The sequence below is a fragment of the Festucalex cinctus genome, chromosome 5 (genome assembly GCF_051991245.1).
Source record: "Festucalex cinctus isolate MCC-2025b chromosome 5, RoL_Fcin_1.0, whole genome shotgun sequence".
NCBI lineage: Eukaryota > Metazoa > Chordata > Actinopteri > Syngnathiformes > Syngnathidae > Festucalex > Festucalex cinctus.
In genome coordinates this window covers 18,185,933-18,204,008 of record NC_135415.1, presented here as the reverse complement: position 1 = coordinate 18,204,008, position 18,076 = coordinate 18,185,933, and the positions used below count along the sequence as shown (strand labels likewise).

At 38.6% G+C, this 18,076-nt stretch overlaps 1 protein-coding gene across 1 annotated transcript in view; it reads left to right on the top strand.

Annotated features, from left to right (window-relative positions):
* Positions 1–18,076, top strand: part of LOC144019232 (uncharacterized) — a 231,555-nt gene that overhangs the window by 22,867 nt on the left and 190,612 nt on the right. Inside the window, exon 3 of the mRNA XM_077522163.1 lies at positions 12,099–12,217. Coding sequence (XP_077378289.1) covers positions 12,099–12,217 — 119 coding nt within the window. The remainder of the gene's footprint in view (positions 1–12,098; positions 12,218–18,076) is intronic.

The window sequence follows — 18,076 nt, the reverse complement described above, 5'->3', positions numbered from 1 at the left end:
GTGATTTCAATTTGGAACCATTGTGGAAATGAGAAGGATTAGCGTGACCAGATATTCAAAGTTTAAAAAAAGGAGACACTATTTGTTTGCTGATAATCAAATACTGCATATAATAAATTCTCATCAGGAACTGTTTATAACAAATATAATCGCTAGTCAATCTGGTGACTAGTGGTTGTGTTATTACTTTAGCTAATGATGAATGCTTTATACCCCTGAAAAAAAATGTCAAACAAATGCTAAAATGTTTCACCGTACCACCTGCAATGTGCTCACGGTCTTTCCATGGATGTTTGGTATTTCAATTTGAGATATCCTACTGTCTGAGTGGCCATTGAACGCACCTCAAGTCAACTGTCGAAAGTTAGTACAGTTCTTGCTTTCTTTTGCTTTTCCATGCAGATAAAAATCGTTCAAATGCAAGTAGGGCTGGGCGATACAATATATACATACAATACAATATATACAATTTCTCTTTTATTATTTATTTTTTTCTCCAGTCATTCAGGACAATTCCGATTTTAATCGATTTTATTCTAATAAAACCAACAACATTCATTTAAAGATGTCATTTATTCAAAAATAATTCCTGTACAAAATGTTCAGGCAATAATGTTGTACACTGATTCTAAATTAGTTTTAACATAAACTTAATATTCATTAAAAAAAAAAAAATCACAACTCACAATAACATCTGGATGCAACAGAACATAAGAACAACAGCTTTTACTAATCCAGAAGACGAAATTTGATTTCACGATTTAGCAAATTTTCAAGAATTCGATTTTCAAAATGACGATTAATCAAATTCATTGGATTTATTGCCCAGCCCTAAATGCAAGCACTTTATCTTTTTAATTTGTTATTTTTATTTTTTTTAATTTTTTTATTTTCTCAAAACATTGTTTATAAAAATGCTTAAACACAAAGGAAGTACTTTTAGTGCTGGTATATGACGTAAAATTGAATATGAAATTAAATAGGAAGGAATCTAACAGTTAAATTCTTTTTTAATTGGTTTATTGTATGAATGGCTATGACAATTGTGTGATTGACATGCATATGGCCCAAACAAATAGCTTACTGACTGGTTGTAAATAAATAAATAAATACGGGACTCTGGGATGGGGCCTGCGTAAATGTGCGACAAAGTAATAAAGCCGGGGAAATCTGCCCGGACACAAGGATCAAATCCGTGATTGTCCCAACTCCTGGTTAAACGGGACGTCAGTTCACCCGACACCCATACTTGACTTGATATCAGGACTTGTTTAAATGCTTGTAATTACGACTCTCTGCATTGCATTCTCCGCTATTAGCAAGCCGTCTGCCTTCACCTCTGTTGTCGCCCTACAGTTGTGTGGTTGCCGTGGGATTTGCAGCCGTGGTGTCTGTTGTCATGGTTTTCAGAGCCCATGCCAGATGTCATAGTTAACTTTGAGGGAGGAAGAGAGAAAGCGAGCGCGAGAGAATCATGCTAGAGGCTATTTTGTTGTCAGTGATTTAGATGAAACACAGAGATGTTAGAATGTTAGACTTGCCCCACAAAGCTTCGCCGCTTTCCTGCCTCTTTTTATTTTGCGAGATAGTAAATTTACCTTGAGGGAAGGCAGCCTTTTGCTCTGAATACAAGAGCCACGCAGAGCACATTTGAAATGAACAATGAATTATCACAGGAGGACAGAAAACTGTATGAATTAGACTTTGATCTAATCCCAAATTAATAGAGAAAGTCAGAGTGAAACATTTTGTTTCGTCTTGTGTTTTTGTGGATGGAGATGCACAGTAATAGTCCTAATTATTAATTTAATTGAAGGCATGTCCTGCTGTGCAACACATCTGTTCCAACCGGAAACCCCAAAACGTGCCAAATCTATGAATGCATTGTAATCCTTTTTGATACTGTATGTATGTGGATAACTCAGCTATTGATTCCCATATAATGTAATGCATAAATGATTTCATAAATTATATTGTAAATAACAAATGTAGTACTTGCACATCTATGCCTGACAAATACATGTTCATAATATAAACACCCTGTAAATGACTTAATTTGAACCTTCTGCAATCACATATTGTAATGTGTTGAAAGGGATTGGATGACTCTCCACATATGATTTACATCATAATTAAATTGGCCTTTAAATTTGTAGTAGGTTCTCAACCGCTCACAGCATAACACTTTTTGATTTCCTGTAAATAATTGAGTGAACATTTAAAACAATTTACATTGATTTGAAAGTGTCGATCAAATTATTGCACTTATATTACCTAAACCAGTTAATTACCTGTGTGTTCATTTTCCCCTTCATATGTAGATTTTGCATAGTGAGATGAGACTAACACTTTTATTTTGAAAATAATTCATCACCTAAATTTTATTGGTTTAATTTATGGGAAGGCAATTTCCACCAGCAGCAATGCGGTAAACATCGTTAATCAAAATACATTATTATAATGAAGCGCTTTTTAAAGGAAATTAAAGCGCTTCCATCCTTTCTTTGCACATCTGTGAAGCTACATTTTAATTTGGAACAATAGATACGCTTAACCTTAAGGGAGGGCATTTTTACATTGAAGTACTTATTCTTTATTCCTATTTATGGAGATGACAGACAATTAACAGTTGGTGTTATATAGTAGTAGAGTGTGACGTGAAATTGGTCTCGTGTCTTTTGTACGCTCTTCTGTCCACTAATTTTAATGGCGGCGTTAAACCCTCCTCATTCACTTGTATGACAGCCTCACCCTCACTGCCCTGCTTTCCAAATGAGGGATCACCCAACGCCACGTTCCTGAGAGCAATTTCTTAATGAAGGCCAACGTGTTAGATGACACATTCGCTTCAACGTAAGCGATCTCATTTCGGAGCATTACATTTGAATTTATTGGGGGTACTCAGAGGGGACATTGAGGCCGTGACCAGGCCGCACATGACTGACTTATAATAGACAGCAACAGACATTGACCTCAGCCTGCAAAGATGGCTGAATGCTTAGAAATTGTTTACATGGTGATGTGTATGCGCCAGACATGTTTGCACATGTTTAGTTGATTGAAATTTGTAGCGGCGGTTGATTACGCCTGTTCCAATTCCTCCTTTCATTCTCAGCACTCGTTCTGTTGTAATGTTTGAGTGATTATTACATTCTCGTAAATAGACAACACTGCATCACAGTCGTATGGAACCAGCTTCAGCTTTAATGCCACCTTTTCAATCACATTTTATACATCAGTGATGCTGGATTTTTTATTTTTATTTTTTTTTTTAATTTGCATCAGGAAGCAGCATTGATATGTATAAAAAGCAAATTGGGGACTCGAGCTTTCTTTGTACACCGTAATCCAAAAAGCTTTGCAAAAGTGATCTACTTGCTTGCATGGCTCATGCTTAAATTGCGTTTTGAATGTTCTTGCATCAACTAAAGCCAGATTTGAGGAAACTATTCACAAGAGTCCTACAGTATCTCTCAACATTTGCATAGTAAGACATAGTAACAGACTCCCAACTGATCCACTAGACGAGTAATATATACAATCCATCTCTCATGCCCACGTGCATTTGTAAACACAGTACCTGGTTAAGAGGGATGTTGACAGAAAATCAAAAGCAATGTAGCCATCGTGTGCTATAATGAGACTTAGCTCCACTTTACAAGCCCTCTTACAAAGATCTACGATTTGAGAACAATCAATCGCTTCATGAGAGCTCGTTATGTTCTCTATCATAAGAAAAATGCTTTTTCTTTGTTTCTGCACCAAGCTGATTACGCTTCAGCCGTATATGTAAGCATTCCTGGCGTGTGTTTACGCGGCACAAAGACCTGTAGCAATGTTGTTATTTATGAGACTCCCACCTTTTCCCTTTTCTTTTTCTTTGTTCAATGACATACACGCAATCGCGGCGAAGAACGCACAATGTGGCGAAGAAGTGTTAGGCAGCAGACATACTTTGCTTGTTAGTAAATTGTTACAAAGGAATTCGAAAATATATTCCGGAAGGTTGATGTGGTATGTTGTTGTTTTATTGCTAGTGACAAGTTAATTGAAATACATTTTGTTAGGGATGTTCAATACCATTTTTTTTTTTTTTACCAATACCATTCCAGTACTATACTTGTAATTACCAATAGCAATAGCACTTTTGATGAATGCAATTTCCCCCCCCCCAAAACAATGACAGATCATTTTAAAGAAAGACCTACATATCCAAATATAGAATTTTCATTAAAATTATATCAAATAAATGGAAATTTTCTATTCATCTATATTCTAATTTCTAGTTCGTAATCAACAGAATGTCGTGTTTAGACTGATGGGAACACACACAGCATATTAAAGAACATCTTTGTGTTGGCTTCCCCTTTAATAATCATCTCTGTTCTGTGTCTAAGAAATCGACAATTTGAATGTGATTTTCATCTCTCTGCAAGGCTTATGCCCATGGCACAGCCTCTATTAGGCCCCATTTTGTTTCTTTTGCGCAAATGACCGTTTAACCGTCTTTTCCAAACCCTGACGCCTCGCCTGTTATTACTGCCATTGTTTCCCCCTTCGTTGTATACATGCGCGAGGCTGGGCCCTTTAATATGCGAAGAGCTTTTCCTCGGCTTTCCTACGGGCACGCTGGTCTATGTTTATTCCTCAGTCAGAATGCCTCCTTTCCACAAGTTTGACATGCCTTTTTGTTGCCATGGTAAGCCCTCCCTTAAAATATATATTTTTGCTTTTGGCCTGGATGTCTTTTTATCTCAGTGGTTTAGAGTCTGTTGCCCCCAGGGCCAGATTTAAATGTGTGTGGGTCTTCAAGGATTTTTCCGCAGAAAAGCCGTTTGGATCGCAGCCTCGTCGCCATACAAGTGCGACCGAATTGTGTCATTTCAGGTTTTTGAGCTATCGTTGGAACCAAAGGAAAGTCCAAAAGAGAAGCAAAAAACACAAGACAAAAGCTGATGAAAATGGACCCGATTGGATTATGTCAGACTTGGCATGTGTCTCAGTATGAGGGAAGTCGTCGTCGTGTCTTATCACACGCTGCCTTGCAGCTAAATGAAGAAAGAAGGCATAGCGCAGCTAGCCTCCTGGAAACACAACAGCCACATCATAGCTGTAAATAACTGGCACGGCTCGAGTTTTGGTCACAACAGGAAGTGACACCTATGATGGCATTGCGATTGAACTTTCAAGCCGACTATTTTTCTTTTAGGTTGCTATATAAACTAGGTCACGTTAGACATAAAATCACATGAAATGTTATCTTTGGAATTTTAATTCCGTCAAGAGAGAAAGTATAGTTGCCATACATGTCAAATTGTGATTGTTGTGGTGACCAGAAATAAAGCTAATGTTGGCTACATTTAAGTCAGCTAAACCCACTGCATCACCAATACCACTTTGTTGCTTGAAATCCATCCATGCGTCATCCGTCCTTCCATCCAACCAAAAAATCAGCCATACATCGTCTGTCCATCCATCAGCCATGCATCTGTCTGTCTATCTGTACATCCATCAAATCATGCATGCATCGTCCGTCCATCCATCCATCCATCCATCCATCCATCCATCCAACCAACCATCCAATCATCCATACATCGTCTGTCCGTCCATCATCCATCCATCTGTCTGTCCATCTGTACATCCATCAAATCATCCATCCATCATCCATCTGTCCGTCCGTCCGTCCGTCCATCCATCCAACCATCCATACATCGTCTGTCCGTCCATCATCCATCCATCTGTCCATCCATCAAATCATGCATGCATCGTCCGTCCATCCATCCATCCATCCGTCCATCCATCCATCCATCCATCCATCCATCCATCCATCCATCCATCCATCCATCCATCCATCCATCCATCCATCCATCCAATCATCCAATCATCCATACATCGTCTGTCCGTCCATCATCCATCCATCTGTCTGTCTGTCTGTCTGCCCATCCGTCCATCCGTCCATCCATCCATCCATCCATCCATCCATCCATCCATCCATCTTCTACTGTACTGTATATCCTGTTCAGGGTCACTGGTTGGCTTTTAATGAAAAATTGTGATTGGGGCATTGCTAGAATTCAAGCCTGCACCAGCTATATTCAAATCACCTAGTGAACTGCTATACTCCCAGTGCCACATCGTTGCTAAAATTCAAAAACATCATTAGTAAACACATTAGACAGGATCAGATTACTTTTAAATTCAATTTAAGAACAACACATTTTGCGTATCATTACTGTTTCATTTCAAATGCACTCTCAGTTAGTGGTCCTCAATCTAATTGGTCATAATTCAAGAGTGGCTTATTTACAGAATTCATCAGGTATTAACGCTGATTAGGCACTTAACGTCACTTAATTCCATCACACCTCCTGAGCACACTGTTACCACATTTCCAGTAAATGCAATCTCCATGAGGTGCTTCTAGTGTCACTGAGAAGCTCTTTAAGTGGACTGTGACATTTCCCAAAGTCCTCGTTTAGCATTTCTTTCTGTGTGTGCTGCGGGTGTGAACTGATACGCGGTGTCAGTCAGTGTCAGGGGCAGAATGGCACAAGACAGATAGCTGAGGTATACATAAGCAAGGAAGCGTTAAGGATTAGCCTACAGGATGTTAAGAGACACACTGGAGAGAAAGTACGAGATTGGCCAAGAAACTTGGCCAATGAACAGGTAAAAACACGACTTTGTGTTTTTCACATTTTGAAAAGTTTCTGTGTGCGTGACAATGTTGTTTTAAGTGATGGCTGTTGACAGACTGCAGAAGTTACTGAACAGTTTACTCCGCATGCCAAACCTTCTTATCCACAAGCACGTTTTCAATACTCTACTAGGTGAGTTTGGGTTTAGAATTTAAATGCGCATCAGACTAGAGAAAACCAGCTAATTAACTTAAGCATTCAAGCAACGTGGCCTGAAATGGACAATTCTGTGCACTTGCGCTTAAAATCTGTAAACATATTTTTCTTTTTTTTATGAAAAGTAATCAATTTACATTTTGAATAAGTTTTACATCCGTGACATTATGACACTGGTCACCAGATTTTGAATTGCAACAAAAAAAAAAAAATAAGTGTCTGATACTTGGGCACTCATGAAAACGTTAAATGAATTTGATGTTCTTACACACATCCTCCGTTTAAAAAAAAAAAAAAAAAGTTTTTATTGTAGACAGGAACAGTAGCACTTTTCAAATTCTGACTTCATGTTGGATCTCTGTTTCTAAAGCCATGTCCTTGTCAAATACACAAGCAGGCAAGACAAAATCATTTTGATTTTGTTCCAAAAAAAAAAAAAACATGGTCGTGTAAACAACCTTGAGAGTGTAAAACAGCAATACCGTTTTTGGGGGGCGTTTTTTTCAATTTAGCTCAGCACTTCCATACACTACACAAAGCACCTTCCCCGACACTTGTTTAGGATCTGTTTAGGAATCTGGATTTGGTCCTTTACAACACTGTTGCTGACCATTGCTCCTCTGAGATATATTAAATCGGCATTTGGATGTTGCTTGTGCATGTCACCAAAAAAGGACCTACCTTTTACAAGCATGTATTTTTTTGTTTAATTATTGTAAAATAAATTGTGGTTTTTGCTGCAGATCCTAAGCAGATCAACCTTTGATTCTGGTTATATATTCAAAGTGAAAAGTGAGAGTTCTGCAGTGAAGCTCTTTGAATGAACTTGAGAAATGTATTGTTGTAATATTGGACCTTTGGCTCTTTTGGGTTCTTCCTTGTCAGAAGATACAGACCTGTATATCCATCATATCCAGTCAACCAACTGTAGCACCATTACAAATGCAATCACCCCTGTGATCTGATGTTCACAGCTTTGAACACAAATAAATAGAAATGTCAAAGATATTGCTGAAAAAGAGAGTGTGAATAAGTCATCCAGGAAAGGGTCATCATATGCAGTCTGCCAGCTGGCCTTGATGGCTTGAGGTGATTAAAGTAAGCTCCGTGCTGCTAAATTGTTATGATGTAATATGCACTGTACATCAAGTCTTCATCTGCATGTGCACAGGTCATGGCCATGGCATCATTGAATTCACACTGTGCATCTGCGTATGAATAGAGCAGGGACAGACTGAAGCGGAATGGCCCATTTTTTTTTTCCTAAAAATGCTTAAAAACATAGTACAGTGTAAGGTTGTTATTTGCTAAGCAACATCCTAGTCAAAGTCTTGGAACTTAGAAGGCATTGAGGCGAGGAGATGGTGTACGTTTTAGTAGTCAAAACTCAAGAACAGTCCAGATCAAGGACGAAACACACCTTTTAAATCTACCAAAATGTTACAGTTCATCAACTTTGATTGGTTGTCTACGAAACTCAAAGGGAAGTCTTCATAATTTAGAAGCTGTTGGCCAGGCTACATCTAAATGTTTAAAAGTCAAGTGAAGGAAAGCGGCAGTTAGACCTGAAGTTATGTCCTCCAAGGGAACTTTACAAAGGTCCTCTAGTAGATTTACAGCCACTTACCTTGGAGCCTGAGTCGATATTCATAAACATGGCTTCAAACAAAGCCCCTCATATACTCGCCGTGCTTATAAATAAATACAGATATGCCTCTTTTACAGACAGCCACAATCTAAAGTATTACTGCCAGCATAATTTTACCACATACATTAATATTTTACAGCACGTTGTATTTTACCGCATTGGGGCTTAAACGTTCATGGCCGTCCCGATGATTTTATCCCTTGGAAGTTATTAGACAAAATGAACGGCTTGCTTTTGCACTCAAGCATTTCAGAGATAACATTTTGACAAAATGAATAGTAAACTGCCTTGATTTACTTATTTGCTTCTTGAGACCTTCGGAAAACATTGCAGACAATGACGCATTTGATGCTAGCATAACTTTTTTTTTTTTGATATATATATATATATATATATATATATATATATATCTACAGTATGTCATGCAATCCTTTTTGATCATATGTTCTGTTAATGGATGCATTCGTCTGTTTGGAATGGGATTTTCCTATAAACACTGCAGTAATTCAAAATGTTTCCCTTTTTCCATCTCAACAAGTGACACCTAACCTATACGGTGTATGCCTCATTATGTTGGGAATAAACAGTAACATCTGCATGTGTGTAGTGTTTAGTGCATATGGCTGTGTAGTGATTTAAGTGCTTCAAGTGTCAAAACAAGCCTAATGAGCTAGCACAATAATTATCAGCCATTTTGCTCTCACTTAAAGTAATTGAGGCTTTATATTGCCATTAATACCACTGCCTACAGTCCATTTTTTTTTACAGTTGCGAAATTGTTTGGCCAGCAGAGATCGTTTTGATAATTTAGAATTTTTCATTCGTACATGTCAATGTTTTAATATCTAGCTATCAACCAAACTTATGAGCCACTACAGATGGGGACCATTGATTACATGGGAAAATCTAAATGAATCCTTTCTGAAAGCGTTAATGGCATAAATAAATACGTATTGTTTTAGAAAATTATTTTAAATTCATACAATAAACAAAAAATAATAATGTGAGTAATCTCACTCTTAAATATTGTTTGCTACTACTACAAGAAAAAAAAAAATCACACCTTTCCATTTAAGTTCGCTCAGCACTTTGAATAAGTTGTCTATCATGTTTCTTTCTCCTCTTTTCTCACTTTGGTATGTGTATTTGGGGGGCTTTGTAAAATTCCCGTCTTATCCAGGTGAGTAGGAGTTGATCCCCAGGCCCTTTGCTCTTTTCAGGAATCTCTAAGGCTATTGGATTCTCCTGGGGTCTCGTTTCACACACCAAATTGATGTCTCCGAGTGGAAATGACACTTTCAGCAGGATTTGCCATTCTAAACCACCTCAAGCTCATGTGATCTCACCCGTTCATTCTCAGAGGGATTGCCTTAAAATGCTCTGTATCTTCAAAAGCCAATGAACGAAAGATTGCTCCAGTGGAAAACCTGATACATATCCAACAAGGGAAAGAAAAGATATATTCAAAATTATCGGTAATGCAGGACTACATTTTTGTGCTCCGATCAAAGACCAACACTGCCATGAATAATTAGGAGTGTCTTGAGTAAAGTAATGAGGAATGTAATTCATGAAGAACGTGTACACAGTTTACTTTTTTTATTTATTTATTTTTTTTTCCCAAAAACCCTTTTTAAATGAGAATGCAGTGTTGTTTTGTTGAAGAAAAAAAAAATACAATTTTAAAAAGAAGTCATCGGGTCAACCGTTACACCAAAGTTGTGCTTGTGTGTTCTGTTTGACAAAACAAACAAACAAAAACAAAAAACATCACTAGGAAAACAGACCACAGTGAAGCATGACAGCAAAGAAAGAAAAAAAAGTGGACAAAAAAAAGTGGACATTTCGGTTCAAATCAGCAAAGAGATGGCTTAGCAAGAAGGAAATGTACAATTTGTAAGCCCAGACCGACTAAATCCAGTTGAATATCTCTTCCCATGTACTCATAATTTCATATGAATCGCTGGATTAAATAGTGACGCTTGTGGTATAAACATATGTGAGTACCTCGCCTTTCATTATATCCACATTTTGGTCTATTTATGTTGCCAATCAGTGTGTTTCTTGGCTGACACAAGGGCTGAATGATTTTAGGAAAAGACAGATATTGCAATTCAGTTCACAATTTGCTTCAAACCAAGCTTTAATGCAATATTCACTATGTGCAATCACAATTATAAACATGGCAGAAAACTACACGTAACAGCAAAACCTGAAAAGTTATCACTGTAATGCACAAACACTTAAGAGGCTGTGTGAGCGAGGCAATTCTTGTCAAGGTTTTTAAAATGGCTCATTAAAGCAAGACCTAATGTTTGCCATCACATGTATAAATATGGAATTATGTGTAATTGTGTATGTACAAATATATTTTTTAACCTGTTTTAAATTGTGTACGAATGTACATACTTCGTAAATGTGTACATAAATGTAAACTTATTTGTGAAAGTTTGTGTGATAGTCTGGTCCAAGTTGGGTATTGGCCCTGCTACCAATATATGGACTAGTACCAGGACAAGTTTATGGGTATAGTCCTTAATCACAAAAGATGATCCATGAAAAAAAAAATACATACCCATCTTAGGTTTGCAAAGCTCTGATTTGTCATTCAGCACTCCGCAGAAAAATAGGAGCGCTGTGACCATGTTGCCGTCTGGAGGACTAGCCATGATATAATCTGACAGTGAAGTAGGAGGAGGAGGAGGGAAAAGGTGTGACCGAGAATCCCTCCCGTGACTTATTTTCAACCCCAAGTCTTTTTGGACCTGCACATTTCTCTGAGGGGGCTCTACACACTGGCATAATGGATAAGGGTGAGGGTGTGAAAAGAGCACCTTAAGGCTCCACATTCAACTCCCCCAATCTCTCCTACACACACTCTTGAGCTGTGAAGACCCTCTTTCTTTGCCCCACTAACATGGGAGCCTTGTAATAGGCTCTAATTTATAGGGAGGTGTTGGGGTCTTTCTGTATGGGCTGAAGGGATGAGAGAAGGAGAGCGAGAGAGTGGTAGAGCGGGGGAGGAGGAGAGGCTGCGGAGCGGTCCAGGGCCCGCTCGTAATGAGTCATTAATTTCTAAGCCGTTTTGTGGCAGTTGGCTCATTACTGGCCTGCAGAGGAGCCGGAACAAAGCTCCGGGTAGGTAGGAGGTGAGCTTAAATAGTTGGGCCTCAACACTTCCCAACAAAAGGAGGACGAGAGCTCTGAATGGCACTTGGAACAGATGCAGTAAAAAGTGGCAGATGCAAATTGCTGGAGACTGAGTCTTCCTTCAAGCACTTTTCTCTCTTTATTTTGTCAGAATGCACCCTGAGAGTCTAATTAGTTAGTGAGGTGTTTCTCCTCTGATAGGGCCTCGTTATTGTCACAAAGAAGATGCGTTGGAACACACATATGTCCGCATTCCCCGGTGGACCCCGATCACTGCCACACTTTAATTAATTTGACTATTTTCATTACCCTATAGAAAATGAAGGCTGCTAAATATTTGAATACTCACAAACGTTGTCGTATATATTATCAAATATGATGAGACCATAAGAAGACGACACCCTCAGGTAATTAATTATGTTTTTAATAATGTGTTCTCCCCACAGGAACAAGGATTATGGACAAATTGGCAGCGCTTCTGCTGATAATGTGATCATCCTTTGTGGAGGTTTTGGACCACGGGACTCAGGTCAGCTGTGGGGCCAACCACAGTCTTGCAAGACAGGTACAGTTATGGAGTGTGCAGTGTATTGCTTAAAAGAGTGAGCGAATTCAGAAGCTATCCAGAATGTCAGCATTTTGAACTGTCCCTGTTCTTATGTAGTGCTTATAAGAGTAGCCTATATATATTATGTGCTTCTTACTTATAATTGAATAGTTTAAATGTGAAATAAGACAATAAGATTTTTTTGGAGTGAAATTATTATTATTTTTTAAAATATATTATTGAAAAAAACTTTTAAGGAGATATTTAATTGTAAAACCAGACTTCAAGAAACGAATTCATTTTTAAAAGTGCAAAATTTTAACATAACTATACAATCACACTGAAATAGTCTATAAGGTTGAGAGCATAGACCTACAATCGCACGAACCAACCCAAAATGAATTGAACCCTAATTGTAACCTTTCAAGAAGAGAAAAATTCACCACCCACCACAAATTAAAAATAAAAACAACACAATGACAGATAATTTTAAAGGAAGACCTAGATATCCCAATATATCCTGACAATTGCATGAAATTACTTGCAATTTTCTGTTCTTCTAATTGGTAATTCCTAGTTTCTGATTGTAAAAGGTCGGCCAATATTGGTCGCAACTAGCATTGTAAGTATTGTAAGTATTTATTGTCCCTGCTGACTTTTAACAAATAGTTTGCTTGACTCTTTTGCGTTCTAGTATAGTATGGGGGCGGGAATTCATAAGCTTCAGCTTCTTCCCGCCAGCCCTTTTTTCTTTTCGGTTATTATATGTTGTAATTGTATGATGAAATGTTTGTTAGTCACAATGCTGTCCGAAAGGAAAAATGAACAAATAAAACAAACTACGGAGATTGATATAAGGCCGGGTATCGGCCCGTACCTGCCCATCCCTATAAATACAAATTAAGTATCCATTTATCATGAACATATACAAGAAAAGCTCCCTTCAACATTGGCATTTGGCATAAAGAGGTTTAGTGGTAGAAATTTTTTTAAAATTCGTAATTTAATGTGTTGTTTTTTTGGTTTTTGAATTTAAGATATTCACCATCGAGCCATGCTGTGATGGGCAGTCCACTAATACTTGTAGCTGGCCTCAGTTAAAGTTTACCAATGAACTGAGCTGGATATGCAATAAAAAATGGATGGATGGATGGATGGATACTTTTGTGCGATTTACCATTGAAACTGTGTAATATTTATGGAACACATAATTCATTCCACCAGATTCATGTAAAAGAAAAGTTACTTTATTTACATGGTTGTAAACAAAGCAATGCAAATATACTTCAACTATCAGGTACAGTCCTGACATTATTTTCTTACAATCGTCGCATCTTTAATGTTTCACTCTGCACCAAAGTTGGCCTATCTCACTCCATTTACTGCGTGTGTCAGAGGCCCCCAGCCCTCAATCGACACATCACATGCGAGAGTCAAGGAAGAAGGGTGAGAAAGTGAGAGAATATGGCCCTGGCTCCTGATCCATAACAGTCATTGCCTGTTACATACATTTCAGAATTCATTCAGGCTATGAAGATAATCGAGGTAGTCGACAGTTTCCCCTGCAGCCCAATGGATTTATGATAGCACTGTCAAGAAAATGAGGCGAAATGACACAGTAGCTGACTTTAGCTGCAAATAATGTGATAGGCTGTACAGTGGTGCAGCAGCAGCTGCTGTCATTGCAGGTAATAGGCTATAAAGAAGCCTGATAGCAATACCTGTCATTTCTTAATGGCTGACTTCACTGAAGAGCTTTTGTGGCCTTTAACATGAAGATAATAGAAGATACAACAAATTTTACAGCTTTTGAGTTGCATCCATAATTTATCACCGGAGGCCTCGTGCAGGAGCAACATAACAAGGACAACATGCTCCTAGAGGTGTGCTGGAGGGAGCGTTCGAGATGAGCTACAGACGGTTACAGCGCGCCTGCTTTGTTCACAAAGAAAGCTTGTCCTTTCCTTCCAGAATATTCATTTTAACTCTTCTACTGCCGCACGTTATCAAAAAAACAAAAAAACAAAACTTTAATATGACATAGGTTTTGATCATTCACGTCATCCTTGAAAATGTTCTATTTCGTCAGATTTCGGCATGTTTCATTGTAATTTCATAAGATACACTGCTGCCATCTGCTGGCCATAGTGAGTGAGTGTTTTTGATTCCACAACCCATTGACCAGGCAGCGCCGCACTTAGATGTTGCACTGCCCATTGCTAAAAAAAAAAAAAAAGAAGAAAAAAAAAGAAAAAGAAAAAAAATGTAGTTGACGTCATTTAACGTTTATGGCGGCATACATTGTGATTTTACTAATCGTTATTAAACGTTTTTGGTAGTCAAAGAGTTAATATACACTCTCCGGCCACTTCATTAGGTACTCCTGCAAATTCTAAAGAGATATAACTTGGGTACTGCAGTCCATTGCATGCCCAAGCAGAAAAAAAAACAAAAAACAAAAAACAAAAAAACAAAAAAACCTTCCCAGTGTTTGGAAATGGTTCAAGGATGCTAGCGTAGTCTGCTAACAGGTCAGTGTGTGGCTCAGCTTAGTTCATTTGAATGCTTTAACTTCTCCCCGGTGCAAACTAAAATCAGCAGTACCTTTGCTCCATATGCAGACTGCAACATATATGCTGACATGTTGCATAAAGTATGCATAAATCCTTGTACAGATGTGCGCTTTTATCCGCGGCGTCCATCTATTCACATTATTCATTAAGAGCACTCCCAGGGGCGAGAGAGGCTATATAAACACAGAGGCTGAGGACACCTCTGCTCTTTCACCTCACTGCAGAGGACTTCAAAGTCACCTCTCCTTACATAGCAGATGAACGCTCACCATCTGCATGGCTGATATATGGGCCCCTGCTGCCGCCACCTAACTGGAATGGTGCGAATGAGGAGCCATCACAGAGTCTGAGCTTGGTCATTTGTTAGTTTCAGCTCTAGCGTCGTGACTTGAAGAGGAGGACATGAATCCTTTTTAATACAACACTTTGTAGAATTGTTTTACAGTGTTGTTTATGTTGTCTGTTCTTAACCCTACTAAAAGCATCATACAGTTTAAGGGTAGCACTTAAAGTGGATAATTTCAACAGATATAAGGGTAAAAGCACCTATTGAGCGTCTTAATTAATTATTAAGAATTATTAAACATTTTTGAGCACATGTTAGTGGGTGGTTCTCAGGAAGTATGGTCCAGGAGTATGGTGTGAGAGTTGTAAGAAATGAACTTGGTCAAAATCAGGTAAAAATGATACATGCCAAGCCTCGAAAATTGCAGTTTTTGCATCGAAATGTGGATTTTGTGATCCATATGGATGCATTGAAAAGCATTACACATTACAGACAGTGTGGGACTCAAACGGTATTGTGTTGCATTGACATTTTACAGTTTATTGGTTGCAACGGTTTTTGAAACTGAGGCATTTTAAGGGTATGAAGGGAACCATTATTAGATGGGTGTGTTGGAACTTGGCATGTCATGAAGCGGAAGTGGTCGCAATTGCTATTTTTCATACACAAACAACAGCACAAATCTCAGTAAGCTTTTTTATTTTATCTCTTCAGTATGTTTGCAATATTGTAAACGGTGAAATCTGGTGATTAATCGCAAAGGAAAAAAAAATATTGACTCTCCAAATGGGTCAGCATTTGAACATTCCGCTGGATTATACCAAGTGTCCAGAAAGACACTCAAACAAGTGTGCCGGGTTATATTACATTTGCTCCTCAAATCCTGTCATACGACCAGCTCCATCCAGTCATGAGGGATGGGAAATATCCATCTCCAATAAGGACTTAATGAATAGCCTGATGAGTGTCGGGCAGAGCTGAATTACCGGTTAGATTTGAAGAGCACGGTTGTGCGTTCATGTATGTGCATGATGGCTAGTTAGAGGGTCATTCGAGCACATGTAGGAATTCATTCCAACTGCGTTTGAAAGACAAAAAAAGGAATTATTGAATTCTGTCACAAGGCCTCACGGAATCACCTTTCTTATCATGCTGGTATGAATTTCATTTATAGAGGTCAAACTGAGCGCACGGGACAGAACAAAATAGGTAAGTGATAAAAGGACAGATTTAAAAATTGGTTTAAAAAAAAAGGAGCGAAGAGAAATGAATAGGAGAAAAGTGAACATGCGCGTGAGTGCTGTGAGAGACAGCTTGCCTGGGCCGGAGCATATTGAGGGCAGCAGGTGGAAGAGTGGCACAGTTAATTAAAACGCCTGTCTTAATGTCTCAGCCCGTCACTCCAGGGAGGGCGGGAGAGAGGGAGGGAGGGAAGGAGACACTTGCCAGGCTGGAGCTGGGATGCACCCAGCCAGCCATCTCGACTGCAAGCAACCAGCCAGCCGCCTGCCAGCCCACTAGGCCACATGTCAGACAAGCCCTGACACTATGCCCTTCACCCTCCCTGCAAAACATTCACAGTCTCACACCCAGCCTGCTTGCTCTTATGCACGCATTCATTCGCACTCCCACAACCAGCTCTAATCTACTGTGCTAAAGTCCTCAGACATCATTAAAATAGTTGTTTTAGCAATGATACGCTACATTTATATTGTGGTATCCCACTGGTGAAACTCAGGGGAGGCATTGGAATCTTCAGCCATGCCCAGAAAGAAAAAGATCTCCATTCACAAACATGGATTAAGAAAACAATCAAATTTAAAGCCGTGGCAAAATGAAAGCAAAGGTCATAATTCCAAAATGTTTGGTGCAAACACATCACTACAAAAAAACAAACAAACAAAAAAAAAACATTACTACAGTGAAGCATGGCAGGGTGGCATCATGCTTTGGGGCTGTTTTTCTTCAGCTGGAACTGAATTGGTGGAATGAATTATGAGCACTTCCAAATATCAGTTAGTGTTAGGACAAAAATTTCTGGCTTCTGCTAAAACAAAACAAAATAAATATGCCAAATGGAGTTGCACAGGTCATAGGTCACAACAATGGTGGTAATTGTTTGAAATGATTTATCATGGCCTGGTATTTCATGTCACATTAACCTGTCATTTGAAGTCTGTACCGTTTTTATATATCCATTTTACGTCTCACACACCACTGTCAGTGCTTGAGATTAAATTCACACATAACACATGAGATAATGTTTCATATTTCAAATGGCATAGACCAAAATGCTATGTTTGGCCCAGACGGAGTTTTTGGAAAGTTATTCAGCTACAATTTTTACTTATCATGTGTAATAGATTTTAATTGAACCAAAAGCATTCTATAGTCAAGTGCAGTGCCTGTGTTCAACATCGCTTTACGCTCCACTTTCAACTTAGTGATCCTGACGGGCACGTTAAGTTGCAGAAACGTGATTCTCAGTCGAGTCTTAGTGTCTTACTAAAATAAAATGACCATGATAAAGCAGATATACAAGAAGTCATATTTTTGTAAGAAAAAAAGTTGTAGTACCGCAACAATACAGACACAAAAAATATTACAACTTTGTATTGTAACTTCTGTCTAATACTCTAACAATAATACTAATAAATACTTGCATGGAATCCTAATGTCAGTTCCAACGTGCTACTATTAACTTAGTATTTACTGTTATTAAGCTCAAAGTGTTTTGTGGCTTTTGCACAGCACTGTATCTCAGCCCACCTTAAAGGAAAACGTACAAAACACGTCTGATGTAAGGTTTTGCTCAGCATAGTCTCTATCACGCCTCGAGTCATCCAGCTTTGCACTGTAATCTGTCGCTTTTAATAATTCAAAGCAAGCGCAGCCTTGTGCACCATGTGCTGAATGGCGAGGGCAATGGAGGTGTTGTGATATTTCTATTCGAGCCTGTCTGGAGCAGTGAGCCAATCAAAGATCTGATAAGCAGTCATTTCAGTGTCATAGCACCAC